This window comes from Catharus ustulatus, chromosome 1, assembly GCF_009819885.2.
Source record: "Catharus ustulatus isolate bCatUst1 chromosome 1, bCatUst1.pri.v2, whole genome shotgun sequence".
Lineage (NCBI taxonomy): Eukaryota > Metazoa > Chordata > Aves > Passeriformes > Turdidae > Catharus > Catharus ustulatus.
In genome coordinates, this window is record NC_046221.1 from 120,159,144 (window position 1) to 120,174,282 (window position 15,139).

The 15,139-nt window shown below is 42.0% G+C and overlaps 1 protein-coding gene across 1 annotated transcript in view; it reads right to left on the reverse strand.

Annotated features, from left to right (window-relative positions):
• Positions 1-12,698: 12,698 nt before the first annotated feature.
• The window catches only part of ATP6V1H (ATPase H+ transporting V1 subunit H), a 50,418-nt gene continuing 47,977 nt past the window's right edge, over positions 12,699-15,139 (reverse strand). The window contains exon 14 of the mRNA XM_033063308.1: positions 12,699-15,052. Within this exon, the coding sequence (XP_032919199.1) occupies positions 14,992-15,052 (61 nt within the window). The 3' untranslated portion in view covers positions 12,699-14,991. The remainder of the gene's footprint in view (positions 15,053-15,139) is intronic.

The following is a 15,139-nucleotide window of genomic DNA, read 5'->3' on the forward strand; positions in this document are numbered from 1 at the left end:
TGTACAATTCAGGTCACTAAATAACACAGACATTCTGTAATCAAAAGTGCCAATGTCTCCAGGGAGAATTTACTGGCATTTTGTAAATATTTGTGGACATTTTACAGGTATTTGAAATGGTTTTTCTGTGTTCTATAGCAAGGATGGGAAGGGGTGGAGGTGGTTAATGAGGATGTATTGGCTAGTGGGACACCTGAGTAGGATGTTTTCCAAAGGAGTTGTGGATGCTCCATATCTAGAAGTTTTCACAGAGTTTTGAGTAACCTCAAAACCTAAAGTAACCTTTAATGGAATGTGTCCCTGACACCCATGGTAGAGGGCTTGAACCAGATGATCTTCAGAGGTCCCTTCCAACCCAAATCATTCTGTGATTCACTCTGTTGGCTTTGTTCAGTTCACTAAGACCCACAATAAAACTCTGTAGCTGAGCATCCAAGTCCATCTGTCAGGACTCAAATCATAGTGAAGTGCCACAAAATAAAGGAGAAACTGCTGCTTTGCAGTCTAAAAGGTCAAACACCTTGCAAATTTGCAAGAGAGCGCAGTTGGGATTTCTGCTTATGGATTACTGTAACCTCGTGGCCACAGATGCAGAGCTGATGCATTTTCCACAAAGTGGGAAAAGTGTGCAGTAACCAAAAGTTGTCTGAATGGGTCTTTTTCCCTCCTAAGACATATCTGTCCCTCACCAAACTAATTCGACAAATTAGCATTTGTCACTGTCCATGACTGCTGGTAATTCATCTTGTGCTCTATTCTACACTTCTAAAGAACGAGGAGTAAACCACTGTCTTGAATATGATCACATTTTTTTATGGCTAAACAGCCCGCTGCACATGCTCAAGTTCTAATTATAAAAAATAGTGGCCAACTTCTAAACACCCAGGCTCTGTAGCTAATACAGCACATGAGGGATGAGGGGCCCTGTTCCAGGCAAACACAGGAGATGCTCTCAGTGTGCTCAAGGCCAAGCAAAAAGGGCAACAGCTCCATCAGGGCAGGGAGAAACTGCTGCCATAGCAGTAATTTGCAAAAGAAGATTTCATTTCACACCTGAACTCACAACAGATTTAAGCAGTGTCCGGGATTGGCATTTTAGATACCACTTAAGTCAAGAAAAGTTTCCTCATCCTGTTCATTTACTGTTGCTTCCCAAGCATCAAATCCTTCTTATCCCATGGTCTCCACTTTTTCTCTTAATAACAAAGCTGTTTTCCTCCAGTCAAGATATATAACATGATAGATTTTGACTTATGTAATTACAACAGCTCATTTAGATCAAACTGATTGCATCAGTTAATCACATAACTGCTGGCAACAATAACAAAATCCAGTTCTAAACACAAAATTAAGTCAAATAAATTAAAGAACAAATCACCCTGATGGAATCACAACCTGCTCATAACGCATTTTATGAGAAAACTTAATCTAAATAAATCCAATAAATTCTGTAGTTATCCACTCAATACTGCTTTTATCCAAGTGGATGATACTTTACATTGAATTTTAGAGAGAAACAATAAACTTCTATATTAAAAATCAAGATGATATTATATCAGCTCCTCTGTGGAAATGAAAGCCATTTCCAATCCAGGTGTTAAGTAGATTAATTTATATTGCCATATAAGAAGAAATCAAGTTTACCTGGCTGGGTTTAATTTCCGTTCTGTTTAGGGAGATTCCCCATTAAGTCAGAAAAGAATTTAAGCTATTTAGAACTTAAGTCTAAATGAAAAATACTCCAAGCTTCAAAATAGTGGTTTGACTTCTCATTCACGCTGCAAATAACCACACTCAAATACCTCATCTGCCTAATTCGAACTAGCAGTTTTAAACCAGGTAGCTCTCTCCAGCTGAGTGCTGTGACCACCAGCATGGAGTTCTTTGGGAAGTGTCTTCATTTGCTTTGCTGGAGCAGATGCATTCTGTGTGCCTGATTCACTGACTCAGATTTTACCTGTTTTCTGTGTCTATAGAAAGCGCTCAGACTATTTTGTCCCATTCTCTGCCCCAGTACAGTAATTTCATGACCATAAGATGCACTGGACTATAAGGTGCACTATTTTTTTGCAGCGAGGAGCCGCGCGGCGCGCAACAAAGTAACGAATTACTGGCAGGTGCTCAATTTGCAAACATTTTTCAAAGATCAGTGTAGCCTTTAAACGCAGCCCCAGGCACCCTCCCCATGCAGCAGGCCCCAGCATTCCTACCCGCCCCCAGCGCTGGCTGGCACGGCTCACGTCTTCTGGCTCCCACTGCGCGGCCGCGCTGCATCCCGGCTTCCCCCTGGCCGGCAGCAGCGGCGCTTCTCGCTGCTTTCCTGCTGTCGGTGGCTCCACTGCTTGTCGCCGCTTCCCCGCGGCCGGCAGCTGCACAGTTTCCCCCCCCCTTCTCCCTGGCTGGTGGCCGTGCCGCATCCCCCCGCCCGGCGGCCGCGGCTCCCGCGGTTCCCGACTCGGCTCACAGCTCGCACTTCTGGGTTTGCAAATTTCACAACTTTGTACATTATATAAGGTGCACCGGACTATAAGGCGCACTTCCGGGTTTGGACCAAAGTTTTAGTCAAAAGGGTGCGCCTTATAGTCGTGAAATTACTGTACTTAATTTCCAATGTGAGACAGTGTCATGCATCAAGAGACAATCTGTTTGCAGCCGCTCTGCCACCTATTTGGAGCTGGATACAAACTACAACCATCCAAAGATACTGAATTCAAACTGGAGACCCTCCAGCCCCAGTTCATTTTCTTATGCTTGCATCATTAATTCAACAGCTAATAATTATATCTTTTTAAGGTAAATGTGCGGGATAGGTGGCAGCAGGGTCAGAGTAATTACCAATACCATTATTAAATGATTTATTTAAGGTGAACAAATCACTAACAATTCATGACCTAAACAAAATTGTTAAGACTACAAAAATAAGAAAATATCCTTCTGCATTAACAATCACACTATTAAACTTTGGAAACACCTCAAAGCAAATCCACCCAGGAAGAAGTCTACAAATCCTCTTAATTAGAGTTCGTTATATAGCTACATGCATGCAAAAGCCATCCTGAGTTTTGGGAAAACATGTCAGAATTCTAAGTTTTGCAAGTAAAACCAGGAGTTAACTTTTCCTTAACTTCCGAACTAGAGAAAGCAGGAAAGCTTCATCCTCTCTGCTGACAAAATCAGGCAAACACACATACACACACATACACACACACACATATATATATGTATATAAAAATTACCCTTACATACAAAGATTTTCCAAAGCTTTAAAAGTTTTTATGGAATCATACCAGTTATATTCCTCAGGAGTGCAGATGGGCTCACTCATAGCAGCCAACTTTTAGGTTAGGTTGGTGATATTTTGGGTTAGTAGCCAGTGAAGGATAAAGAGAATGAATGACACAAATGGGGGAGGACAGGTAGACTCCAAATACTGATGTGAAATGGGTCAACACTTGAAAGGCTGTAACTCCTCAAGGATCATCAGATTAACAAGGTAGCACAGAGTTAACTCTGATTGAACACCTACTTAATGCTACATATCTTCCCCTCTTGCACTTCATGAAATAAATTACGAGATCTCTGTGATGGCACTGATGAAACAAGAATTCCTGTGTGATGCGAACAGAACATCCTTGCACTTCAATCAAAAAGAAACTACTCAAAGAGGGAAAACAGTTTTGGGGGAATGGATTTTGAGACAACAGAAGTGACTTCCCTGTTATCTTCAAAAGAACATTGCCATGGGAATGGACTATAGCAATAGTATATAGTACCCAAATGATTCAGGATGGTTAAGAGAGAAGTGAAGATTGACATATTTGACCACTGAGTTCCTCAGATGAAAGAGGAAAAAAACCAAATTCAGGTAGTGGTACTCAAGTTTATTTTCATATCACAGGGTGGTTCTTATTGTGTGAAGACAAGCCAGCAGACTCAGTCACAGGATAATGATGAAGTACCACATTAACGAAAGCTACTTTGCTCTCCTACAGAAGCAAACAAAAAAGAGTTGTGTGGATCAACAACTTCATTAAGGCATTTTAAAATGTAGATCTAATACTGCAACCTTCCCCAGACAGCCATGAGTCTGACCTGGCAGAGACAATAAGAACACAGCATACCCATGTGGTAATTGAGGCTCCAGTTAGACACCATCTTATGAGTTCTACCTGTGCTTAATGCTTAAGATTCTTTTTGGGAGGAGGCATCAGCTCCATTACAGATAAAAGACATAGAGTCATGTCTCATAAGCCAGTTCTTTCTAACATGGATGTGAGGTTCGTGTCAGGATTTTCTGACACCTCTAACACATCAAGGCAGTGGTGCTCTTAATTTTTGCATTCTGGCTTGAGGAGGAAATCAGGGTTTGCAATATTATCAGCATCCATTAGAAACAGAAGTAACTGTTTCTAAGTGATTTGTCTCTAATTTAGTAGAGGAGGTGCCTGGGGGAGAGATGCTGTCACCAAAGTTTCAGCAGCTGTAGGAAAATACCACCACAAGAATGAGTTATAATACCCAGGGATGGGGGCACAAACTGAAATACAGGAAGTTTCATTTGAATACAAGGAAAAGCTTCCTTATTTGGAGTAGGACAGCACAGGAACAAGCTGCACAGAGAGGTTGTGGAGACTGCTGTGGTGGTATTCAAAACTCACTTGGATGTGTTTGTGTGTAACCTGCTAGAGATTAATCTGCTTTAGCAGGGGACTTGGACTTCAGAGGTCCCTTCCAACCCCTGCCATTCTGTGATTCTGTGCTCTTTACCACAGCTTCAGTAGATCTGCAAGCAGGAAGGTTTAAAGCCACCAGAGGAATGGGTTTCTGGTCCAATCTCCCAACAGGAAGAATAGGATAAAGGATCAACACTTAAAACAAAGGCAGTTGATAGTGCATTCTCTGAGAATGGGGACTCAGAACCAACAAGCCAGACCTGTGCTGGTCTTTCGTGAGCCTCTCTTAGAATCACAAGACAATGCTCTGCTTCCACAAATTCCAGGATTCACAGACCTTCAAGGATAGTGGTTGAACCCTAGGAAATATTAATGGAGAAGCAGAGGAGTAACTTTGGTTCAGAGCCCTCCCATCTTCCAGTGCAAACCTCCAGATTCCTCACTGGTGCCCTGCTCAAGCTGCTACAGCGATCTGGGGAGAACAGGGAACTGCTGATGGGGTCTGCTAAAAGAGTTGGGCTCTTCTCCTGAAAACCTTCTCATTTAGTACAAACCAGTGGCCTCCTGATGTCATGCCTCAGGAGGAAGGCTATGCAGCAAATTAACTGTGGAGCCTGCTCACTTTCCCTGGTGTAAACCCAGCTGTTCTCATAACAAATTGCATCAGAACGCAGATTGCTTTGGTTTAACCTCTTTGCCTTACTACATATCTCTGAATTAATTAAGATGCATCACTAAGTTATTTGTGCTACACAGGAGCTCCTGATAATGTTGCAACCTTTAGCTTTAATTCCTTTTACTGTAAAGTTGTGCTGAGGAAAAGCATTTTCCTCTGCCTTGGTCACCACTTAGTACTCACCAGATACTCATTTTCAAAAATGCTAGGAAAAGGGTGTGCATTTCAGCTAAAGTAATGTCAATTAGAAGCAAATTCCCAAACATTTAGAGAGGCTTTAGGCAGACCCCATTGTAAAGGCCTTTCATGGCAGTTATTGTACTCAAAAGACAATAGCCTAGTACAAAAGGTACTTTAAAGAAACAGATGAATTACTACCTGATCTGGCAGCAGAGGTTCTTAAAGCTCAGAAAAGTCAACAAAACCATTAAGGGTTTTAGCCTTTGCTCATTAGTGAGGAGGCTTTCTGAAAGCAAAACAGAAATGACTACATACTTCAGGTATATAAGGCATTACTTTAATTTGTTCAAGACCAGTACTAGGAACAAAACCAGGATATTGGGACTTGGGAAAGGTGAATTTACCAAAACAAGGATCCAGGTAGAAGCTAGAAGAAGCTACCATTTCTCCCCAGTACCCCCTCACAGAGCCCAGACCTCCCCATCACCTGCATCTGGATTATTACCAAGGATTCTCCAGGCTGTCTCCCTGCCACAACTCCCCAGCCAGGCTACAGGGACACAGCAGAATCCTTTCTTTAGCTGCACAGGCTCTTTACTGCCAAGTATTTTTAGCTGCACAACTCACCCTGCTCCTGCCCCTGTTTGGTGAGTGATGACCTTTCGGGCATGGCACACACGTCAGCCTAAAGGTAGAAAGCCACGAGACTATTTATTATTGGCCCTTTGAGTCTCAGAAGCATCATTTGATCAGGTCTGACTCTATTTCCCCTCGCTTCACAGGCACTTCAGTAGGTAATACTTACCTACCACTTCACAAAATGACAAGTTTTAGCTGCAATTTCTAACATAATAGAAAAAGAATATAATCAAGACTGAAAAATAGTAGCTTTAAAGGAAGTATTAACAATTCTCACCCCTGGAAAAGCTGCATGGAGGTTTTTAGCCACAATTGCACCAGGAGAAAATACCACCTCTCCTGGCTTGTTTGGGGTTTGTGCCTCGGGGGGCCAGGTTTTCCTGCAGACATGGTGGAGGAGAGAAAAATGAAGCTGCAGGCATGCTGAGAGAAGGGAATAGATCGGCAGCAATGAAATACATCCAGCACAAGCCATGAGACTCTTTCTGTTGCTTTGCTAGGCTCCCAGGGAGCCAGAAGGTTAAGTGGGAATGCAGAGCAGTTCCTCCCTGCCCTTGGAATCAGCACTTGTATCCAGACACAGCACTGAACCAGCCAGTTAACCCAGCCACGTTCAGGGATCTGAAACAGCCACGTGTGCACTGCACTGATGCCTCAGCACATTGTCCTCTTTGGGTTTGTTGGATTGTTTTCCCAAGGCAAGCCAGGTGGTGGCTAGCTATCCGCAGAGAGAGGGGGGAAAAGTCAACAGCACCAATTGTTGTACACCTCTTGCAAGGCCATACCAGCTTTTGACAGCTGAAGGGCAGCTTGAGATCCTCCACTTGCCGAGCCCTTTTGACATCCCCTTACCTGACAAACATCCTCAGTTGGGGATAAGGGAAAAGCAAACAGCTAGAGATGTTGCATCACAGGTATTTCAAATTAAATATGGCTTGAGACACTTACCAGTGGAAGAGTTAGATGGCACAGAGCAGTCTACCTTGAAAAAGACCAAGATTTAAATTCCTTTTGTGTAAGTCATTAGCATAATCTACACGAGCTGCAATGGAATTCCTTTCAGTGTTTCTCAAAATGTGGCTTACGCTTCCCTGCTAATAATATATGGTAATTAGGAATCTAATTAGAAAAATGTTACCTTATTATTATTATTGTTGTTACTATTTATTTATTTCAGAATTTTATTTTATATTGGCAGTAGGTTGCCTAATTCTGTCAGGCTATTGAGTTCAGGGCACACAAATTAAATTTCAAGTATCATGCTGCAGCCTGGATTTTGTGAGGTATGACCAGAGTGAAAGCAAAATACATCTATTACAAGCACTGCATGAAAATGGTCTTTCTGGACTGGCTTCTAAAACTTTTAAAAAAACTGTGATTTGCCATATCTGCTTACAACAGAAGTTTAAGCTGCAGTCTCCCAGCCAGCAAGAGATATGTGTTTGCATACCCATTGTTCCAGGAAAAAAAAATCCGTCTCCTCAAAATACAAACTTAGAATCCAAAATTTTCATAAAACATGCCAGAGATTATGTAGCAGAAAGGAAGGCCAGAGTAGACCAGAGGTCATCCCAGTACAAGAGATGAAAGTCCTCACTTGTGTGCAGTTGTTTTGCACGCAGTGAATCAGCTAACAGGAAATTCAGATTGTGCATTGAGAGCAGGGACACAGGATGGAGAACAGAAGGTGAAAAAGTACGTCAGTGGTGTGATGGAATGATCCACCACTGGTCCTCCATGCTGACTTAACACATCACAAGAGTTCATGGAAGTTATCAATTGCTACAGTGGATTAGGAGACAAAGAGCATAAAAAGAAGAAGATTCTAGAAATCAACAGAATTCCTTTCATCTCCAGAAAGGGCAGAGTCATGACAGGGTAAACAGACTAATACAAAGAAGTTAGAGTGCCTAGTACCTGCAGGGCAGTCAAAGTCATGAAATTTGGCCCAGATTAAAGGCTATTCAGATAAGAAAGTTGGAACTTCCATAGACACAAAAGCTAAGAAGCCTAATGTATTCTCTCTAAGGAAAGATTTCATCCCATTCCAGATTTCTTAGAAGAAAAAATATCAGCACAGTGCATATGAAGTCAGAGGTGGTAAAATTAAGGACATTCAGTGCCTCTAAGTGGGAAAAAAATAAAGAAAGAGAAAACAGGCTTGCCAAATCAAGAGCAACATTATAAAAATCTTGACTATTTCTTTAGAAATAGTATTTGATAGGATTTGAAGTAGAATATATAAGAAAAACAGGTAAAATACAAGAAGATAGAAGAGGCATAGTCTTTTCTTACCAGAGGAAAGTAACTATTTTTTCTAAAGCATTTCCCTTATTCTAGGTCTCATCCATCATCTGCTCGACATAGCAACAAAATATATTTAAATTGTGAAATTCTACCAATTCTAAGAGAAATTAGGATATAATATAGAAAGAACTAGATGCCACCGAAGAACTGAAATTTTGAAGTGTGACATTCAGACACACAACAGAAGGTACAATTTATGCACTTCCTGTAAAAGGACTTCACCAAAGACATCCCAGATGGATTTTAGTATTTCACCAGTGGTCTCCTGCCCAGACACTTAGAAAAGACCAGCTCCTTTCAAGAGCTGCATCAGCTGGGGAAGCCAGATAAAGAGATTCTTTGTAAATGCATTGTAATCTTTGCAAATCTCAAAAACTGAGATAGCCTGTGATCCTCTAGCAGAAAAAAACACCTGTTGCCATGATCCCCACACTGACAGGCTCATAATCCTAAACTGTATTTTAGCCACCTACAGCTGACAGAACAGGCTTGTTTTGCACCCTTCCTTACCACATGAAAATTGCCCAGAAAATTATGACCTTTAAGTCCACAATTTATCATGTTTTCTTGCTATAAAATAGTCTGATATTGTAGCAGTTCTGTGATTTCCAAATCAATAGGTTTTAACAATCATTGCTGCAATCAGCTGTCCAGTTTCTTTGCCCATTCTTGGCAGAGACAGATACATTCAGCCTTTTAAAAATAATTAATGAATGATACTGAAAAAGTTATTTTCACCTGGACAGTTTGTCTCTGCACAGAATCCAGACATGGCAAACTGAAGAGCCTTGGAAAGATTATAATACACTCAGAAGGGCACCAATGGCTCTTTGAAATCTTAATTTTTCCCTTTTGCAGATGTAGTTTTCACACAGAAGGAAAAATTGTACACCTCTGGGAAAATCTGCAAGATTATCAATTTTATATATATATATGTAAAATATATATGTGTATATATATAGCATATACATATATATATATAGATATATATTTATCCTTTCTGTCCACTTTTATATGAAGAGGGATTTTTTCCTTTTTCTAGTTTTGCCTCAAATTAAATTTATTTTCCCATAGTACAGAAATTATCTTGGACATAACCAAGAAACAAAAAGAAAACACTGCAAAACAATCAGTCATTACTCCTTTTTTTTTTTATTGTTTAGACTCCTTACTATACAGTAATTTAGGTTAAAAGCAGCAGTAAGTCCAAGGGGTAGGCCATGAAAAATATTTTTAAACCAACGATACTGGCAGTTTCTAGCACAACTTGTGTTCAGTAATGTCTTGTGCATCTCAGAACCAGCTGTGCCAATGAAATATGCACACTCCAAGGTAAAAAAAGTTCCGAGGTAACTCCCTAAATGCAGCACCTAACATTTGCAAGACAGGTTACTGCTTTCTGTGGTATTCGAATGGGGATCCCCTTGGCCACTTGAAAATCGCAACAGCAGTCAAGATTTTTTTAATAATCATTTTGGAGTCTATGACGAAGTAAACACAATTAATAACATACCTGGTCACGATGAGAGCATGAGCTCTCTCAGCTCTGACAACATGTGGTTCTAAGAAGCCACTCCCAACTATTCTGCAGAAGCTGCCAAAGGGAAAAGCAAAAGCTTTTGTATAGAGATGAGTCAACCCATTTCCCTCTGAGTCCTTGTCACTTACTGCACTACTGTACAGCGTGTCATACTCCTGAAAAAGTACAGACCGAGCAGCTCCGAGTATTAGAAGTTAGTGACAATCTTCATCTGCTCATGCAGGTGCACAAAGGTATTTCTGAAGCTCAGGTGAGATCCTGAAAAGAGGTGTGAGGTAGCATGGTACAGCCTGGGCCTGGGCAATCTATTCTCTGCTCAGCCCCAGTTTGTTTCCAGCAGAGTATCTCACACTGGCCAAGAACAAAATCTGGCCTCCTCTCCACCTGACTGGAGGCCTTAAGATCTTAATCAGCTTGTGGGAATAATAAACGTTCAGTAAGCGCATGATTAAAGGCATTTTCCTGCCTTAGTGCCAGTACTTCATCATGTATCCATCCTACATAGAATTGTTACAGGTTTAAATTTTTTTCACAGTTGCTGTGTCTTGAAAACTTACTCAAATTTATTTCCCCTTCAGATTTCAAAACAAACCAAGGTTCAAAGAAAATAATTTAACCAGAAAAGTAAAAGAAATCTCAAATGCAAAAAATTAAGAGTCAGTTTATATAAAGATTTCAAAGGGTCTGTTACTTTAATTACAGTAATTTCATGACTATAAGGTGCACCCTTTTGACTAAAATTTTGGCCCAAAGCCGGAAGTGCGCCTTATAGCCCGGTGCGCCTTATATAATAGAAAAAGTTGCGGAATTTGCCAACCCAGAAGTGAGAGCCATGATGGGGGGGGCGGCACCGCGGGAGCGCCAAGTAGCGATGGGGGGGCGGCCACGGGCGGCCCCAGGTGTTGGGAGAAGCACAGGCAGGGAGGCAGGGGGCGGGAGCAGCATAGGCAGGGAGGCAGGGGGTGGGAGCAGTGCTGGCAGGCAAGCAGGAGCAGTGCTGGCAGGGAGGCAGGGGGTGGGAGCAGAGCCCACCTGGCGGCGGTATTGGGGCAGTGCCGGCGCAGGGGGAAAGCTGGCGGTGGTGGAGCAGCCCAGGCATGGGGGGGAAAGCCGCTGGCATCGGGGCAGCAGCGGCACGAGGTGAGCCCGCTGGTATCGGGGCAGCGGCAGCGCAGGGGAAAAGCTTGGGGGGGCGCGGAGCTCCCGGCGCGCCACAGGGCACCGGGAGCACCGGGGCAGCGCGGGGCTCCCAGAGTGCCAGGGAGGAGCAGGGAGGGAGGGAGTGGGCTGCCGCAGAAGCCACAAGCTGCGGCAGCCCCGAACCGCTGCGAGCCGCCACCGCCCCGAGCCACCCTGAACCGCAGCAACCCCGAGGTGTGAGCCATGGCCGCCCCAAACCGCAGCAGCCCCGAGCCACCCCGAACCGCGACAGTTACGAGCCCCGCCTCGCCAGCCAGGGGCAGGCGGGAGTGCCGGGCCCCACGCACGGGGAGGACGCTTGGGGCTGCGTTTAAAGGCTACTCCAATCTGTGAAAAATGTTTCCAAATTGAGCACCTGACAGAAAACTCCACGATCGCAGGATTCCGTTACTAATTCGTTACTTTGTTGCGCACAGCACGAATCTTCACTGCAAAAAAAAAGTGCACCTTATAGTCCGGTGCGCCTTATATAACGTATAAAGTTGCGAAATTTGCTGGCTCCCTGAGGTGCGCCTTATGGTCCTGAAATTACTGTACACTCCAGGAAAATTAAAGGAAAATTAAACTCCATTTATTGTTGGATGAAACATAGAGTGAAATCAAAGTTAGGAAAGTGGTGAATTTCACCCAGAGAAGATTGATTACCCTAATTTGGAGGATGGTGACTGTATTCCCTTGCTTTAGAAGCAAGTTAATAGTTTGGTCCATGGCAGCTAATCTCCAGCCATCTCTTAATCTTCATGTCACCAGAGAAAACAAAGGAAGCTGCTGGCACACACTTCTCTTCCTGACACTGAGCTCTACCCACACTGTCATCACACAGCCTTGAAGCACCCAATCTGCCACCATGGCGTCTGCCTGCCTGCACCATGCCAGATTTTGGGAGAAAGAGGTTGAGCAAGTAAAGTGAATAATACAAACAGGTGAATAGTAAAAGCAATGCTCGATAGCAAAAGCGAGCACTAAGCTTGTGGGACAAAAAAAACGATTGAGTAGAAAGCTTCATTAATTAATTAAAATTCAACAAACCTTTTGGCTGATTCAGTTTCTGATTCCAAAGGTTAAAACTTCAACAGCTCTGTCCTTTTTTCTCTCTTGGGATCACAGATGAAGGCTCTTCACTGCCAAAAAGTACAGGCCAGCCATGGGATGGGAGATGAAGAACTTCCATCTAGAAGCTGCTCTGGAGCTCCCTGCTATGCCAAGATTCACCAGGACGTGTAGGACACCAAGAGCAGTCTGCCTCCTGCAGAAATCTCAGCTCTGGCAACTTCAGTCCAAATCATTGGCTGCAAAGCAAAGTCCTTCATAATACCCTCCCCTGCAGGTTTCCAGGCTTTTAAGGTACAATTGTTGGCAGGAACTCCCTCAGATCCAATCTCTGAGTCACCTGAATGTTACCACTGGCAGCTGGAAATCTCTGAGCTTGCAGGCTTTCAGGTTTCACAGGCACCACGGCATAAATAACATACAGAGATATAAGTGAAACTTCAGAACCATTTCTTTAATTAGAAAGCTGCTGGACACAAGGTGTTAACTAAATGTCAGAGAATGCCAGGTATCACACAGCTTAGAAGCACACCACATGATGAAGAATTAAATTATGCACAGGATAATACCAGCAAAGCAGGAGAGGAGAATTTATTTGTACAATACATGAAAAAAATACTCAGATGTTTTAGGTCAACCCCTGTAAGCAATTTTGTTTCACATTGTGAGTAACTTGGTTATTTCTACTCCTCCAGAAATTGAAGAGGTTTCCAGTGGTAGTATTCATCATGTTTACTCCTGCAATTCAACCCCACATCTCCTTACCCAGCAGTGCTTAAGTGTTGCCTTCGGAAAAGGAAACAACACCCTTGGTTTTGAAGGTGGGGACATATTCCATTCCCATTAAAGCCACATCACACTTCTTGGACCCAACATTACAGCTGTAACCATAAGACCAATCTTTTATAGCAGCCTTAGGCCCTGCTTACACTGACAAGTGTGACATGAAAAGCTGATTTGTAGAGCAAGAAACTTGGTGCTAATTTACATGCATTTCTAAAAGCCATACTTCAAACAAAATCTTAAGTGGTCCAGTAGACTGAATACTTGCCACGTAGCCAAGACACACAGGATGTATAGCGTGATGTACATCATGCAGGATCACATCCTGGGCTTCAGCTTTATTGGAGAAGAACCCCATTTATAGGCTGATACCACCATGCAATGTAAATTGAAGTGTGAAATGCAGGGAGGGCTCAGAGATTCATATGAAGAGCATTCAACTGATCCAAGATAAGAATGGCAGTGTAAGTGCACCCTCGTTCTCCCAACTGCTTCCCACACCACCAGTATCCCCCACCACTATGGGAATATGCAGTGCTGAGTCACTCAGATAAACTGACTTTAGTTGGAGTGAGGGTTAATTTTTTTCAGGCTTCAGCATCTATCCTTGTGATAGCAATATCAAAGCCTTCGCCTTCTACATGCAAAAGTAAGCAATAGTCATTAAGCTACACAGTCCAATTTTAATTAAGCAGACCAAGAAATCATCAACCTGTAGTCCTCTAACTCTCTTCTCTCTCTATTGCAACAGTGGTCAAATTTTAATTAGATATGATGAAAATCCAGGCTGGATAAGGAAAGTTTTCCCAATTAGTCTTTTCACTTGATGACAAAGTACTCTAAGCTTCCTCAGAGACTTGCACCTCAAATGACTACTGACAAGATTAAGGATTGAGTTATGTTCACTTTTTTTTTTAAATTCTAATAATAAATCACAAGAACATTAACTGTTTGCTGTTGCAAGTGCCTGGAGCCAGGCTTCCATCTATGCAACAAAACTGTTTTCATATGCCAAGCCAAGATCATCTTAAATTTATTGATTACACATTTTACACTGTCAGAAGCTACAAAACACAGAAAATATTGATAGCCAAATTATATGGCTTAATATTCAATAGATTTTAGAATGAAATCAGAACCTTAACATTTACAAGTATTTTCAATAAAACCAAAAACTCCATGAAATTACAAATTCAGCAGTCAGAGCACATTTTAAAAAAAAAACAAAACAAAAAAACACCCTTGACTTGGTCTCTGATCTACAGCCTTAACCACTGGTATTATACAGCTGGACTAATAACCTGAGGGTATGTTTTCATGGATGGAGGAGTGCTCATTTTCTTTTCTCATTTCCAGATTTTTTAATGTAGTTTTAACCAGAGAATTACTCCACACCCCAAAAAACCCCTACCTATACATTTGCTTTTATATACAATTTTAACACTATTTTGAGACTTGGTATGTATTTTAGTACTGATAAGCAATATTTCTTAGGCTATGGAACTTTCTATGAAACACTAAGTCAAAGTTTTATTAATTTGTCTGAGACACAAGGGGACAACTTGCTTTTCTTGGAAAGTGACAACACTGATAGCTCACTAAAAGAAGAGAATAATTTTTCTGAGCTAGTTATAATATCCATTATGGAATGGATATCCTTTAATAATAGTCTTTATTATAAGAATAAATACATAAAACAAATGCAATATATTAGCCACATTTCTTCATATACATTCAGAATAGAACAAGAAGCTAATAGGCATAATCAGCAGAACTAGTTGAACAAACAAATTTTTAGTAAGCCAACAACACTAGAGGAAAGTTGGAATGTTTATGCATCCATAGCAGACAAAGAGCATGTGATTTCAGTATTTCCTTTATATTCATTTTAAGACAAACACACTGTAGTTGTAAGCACGACCTGCATGATCTGACAGGAGTGTTTAGCTCCGTGCGGTGGCTGTTTGAGGTTGTTCTGACTGCAACTGCTTCCCAAGGTATTCCCTGAAATACAACAAAAAATTAGATTGAGAAATGTTCTGGAGAGTGGGTAGTGCAATACTGGTGGCAACTATAAAGTTGATCAAGAAG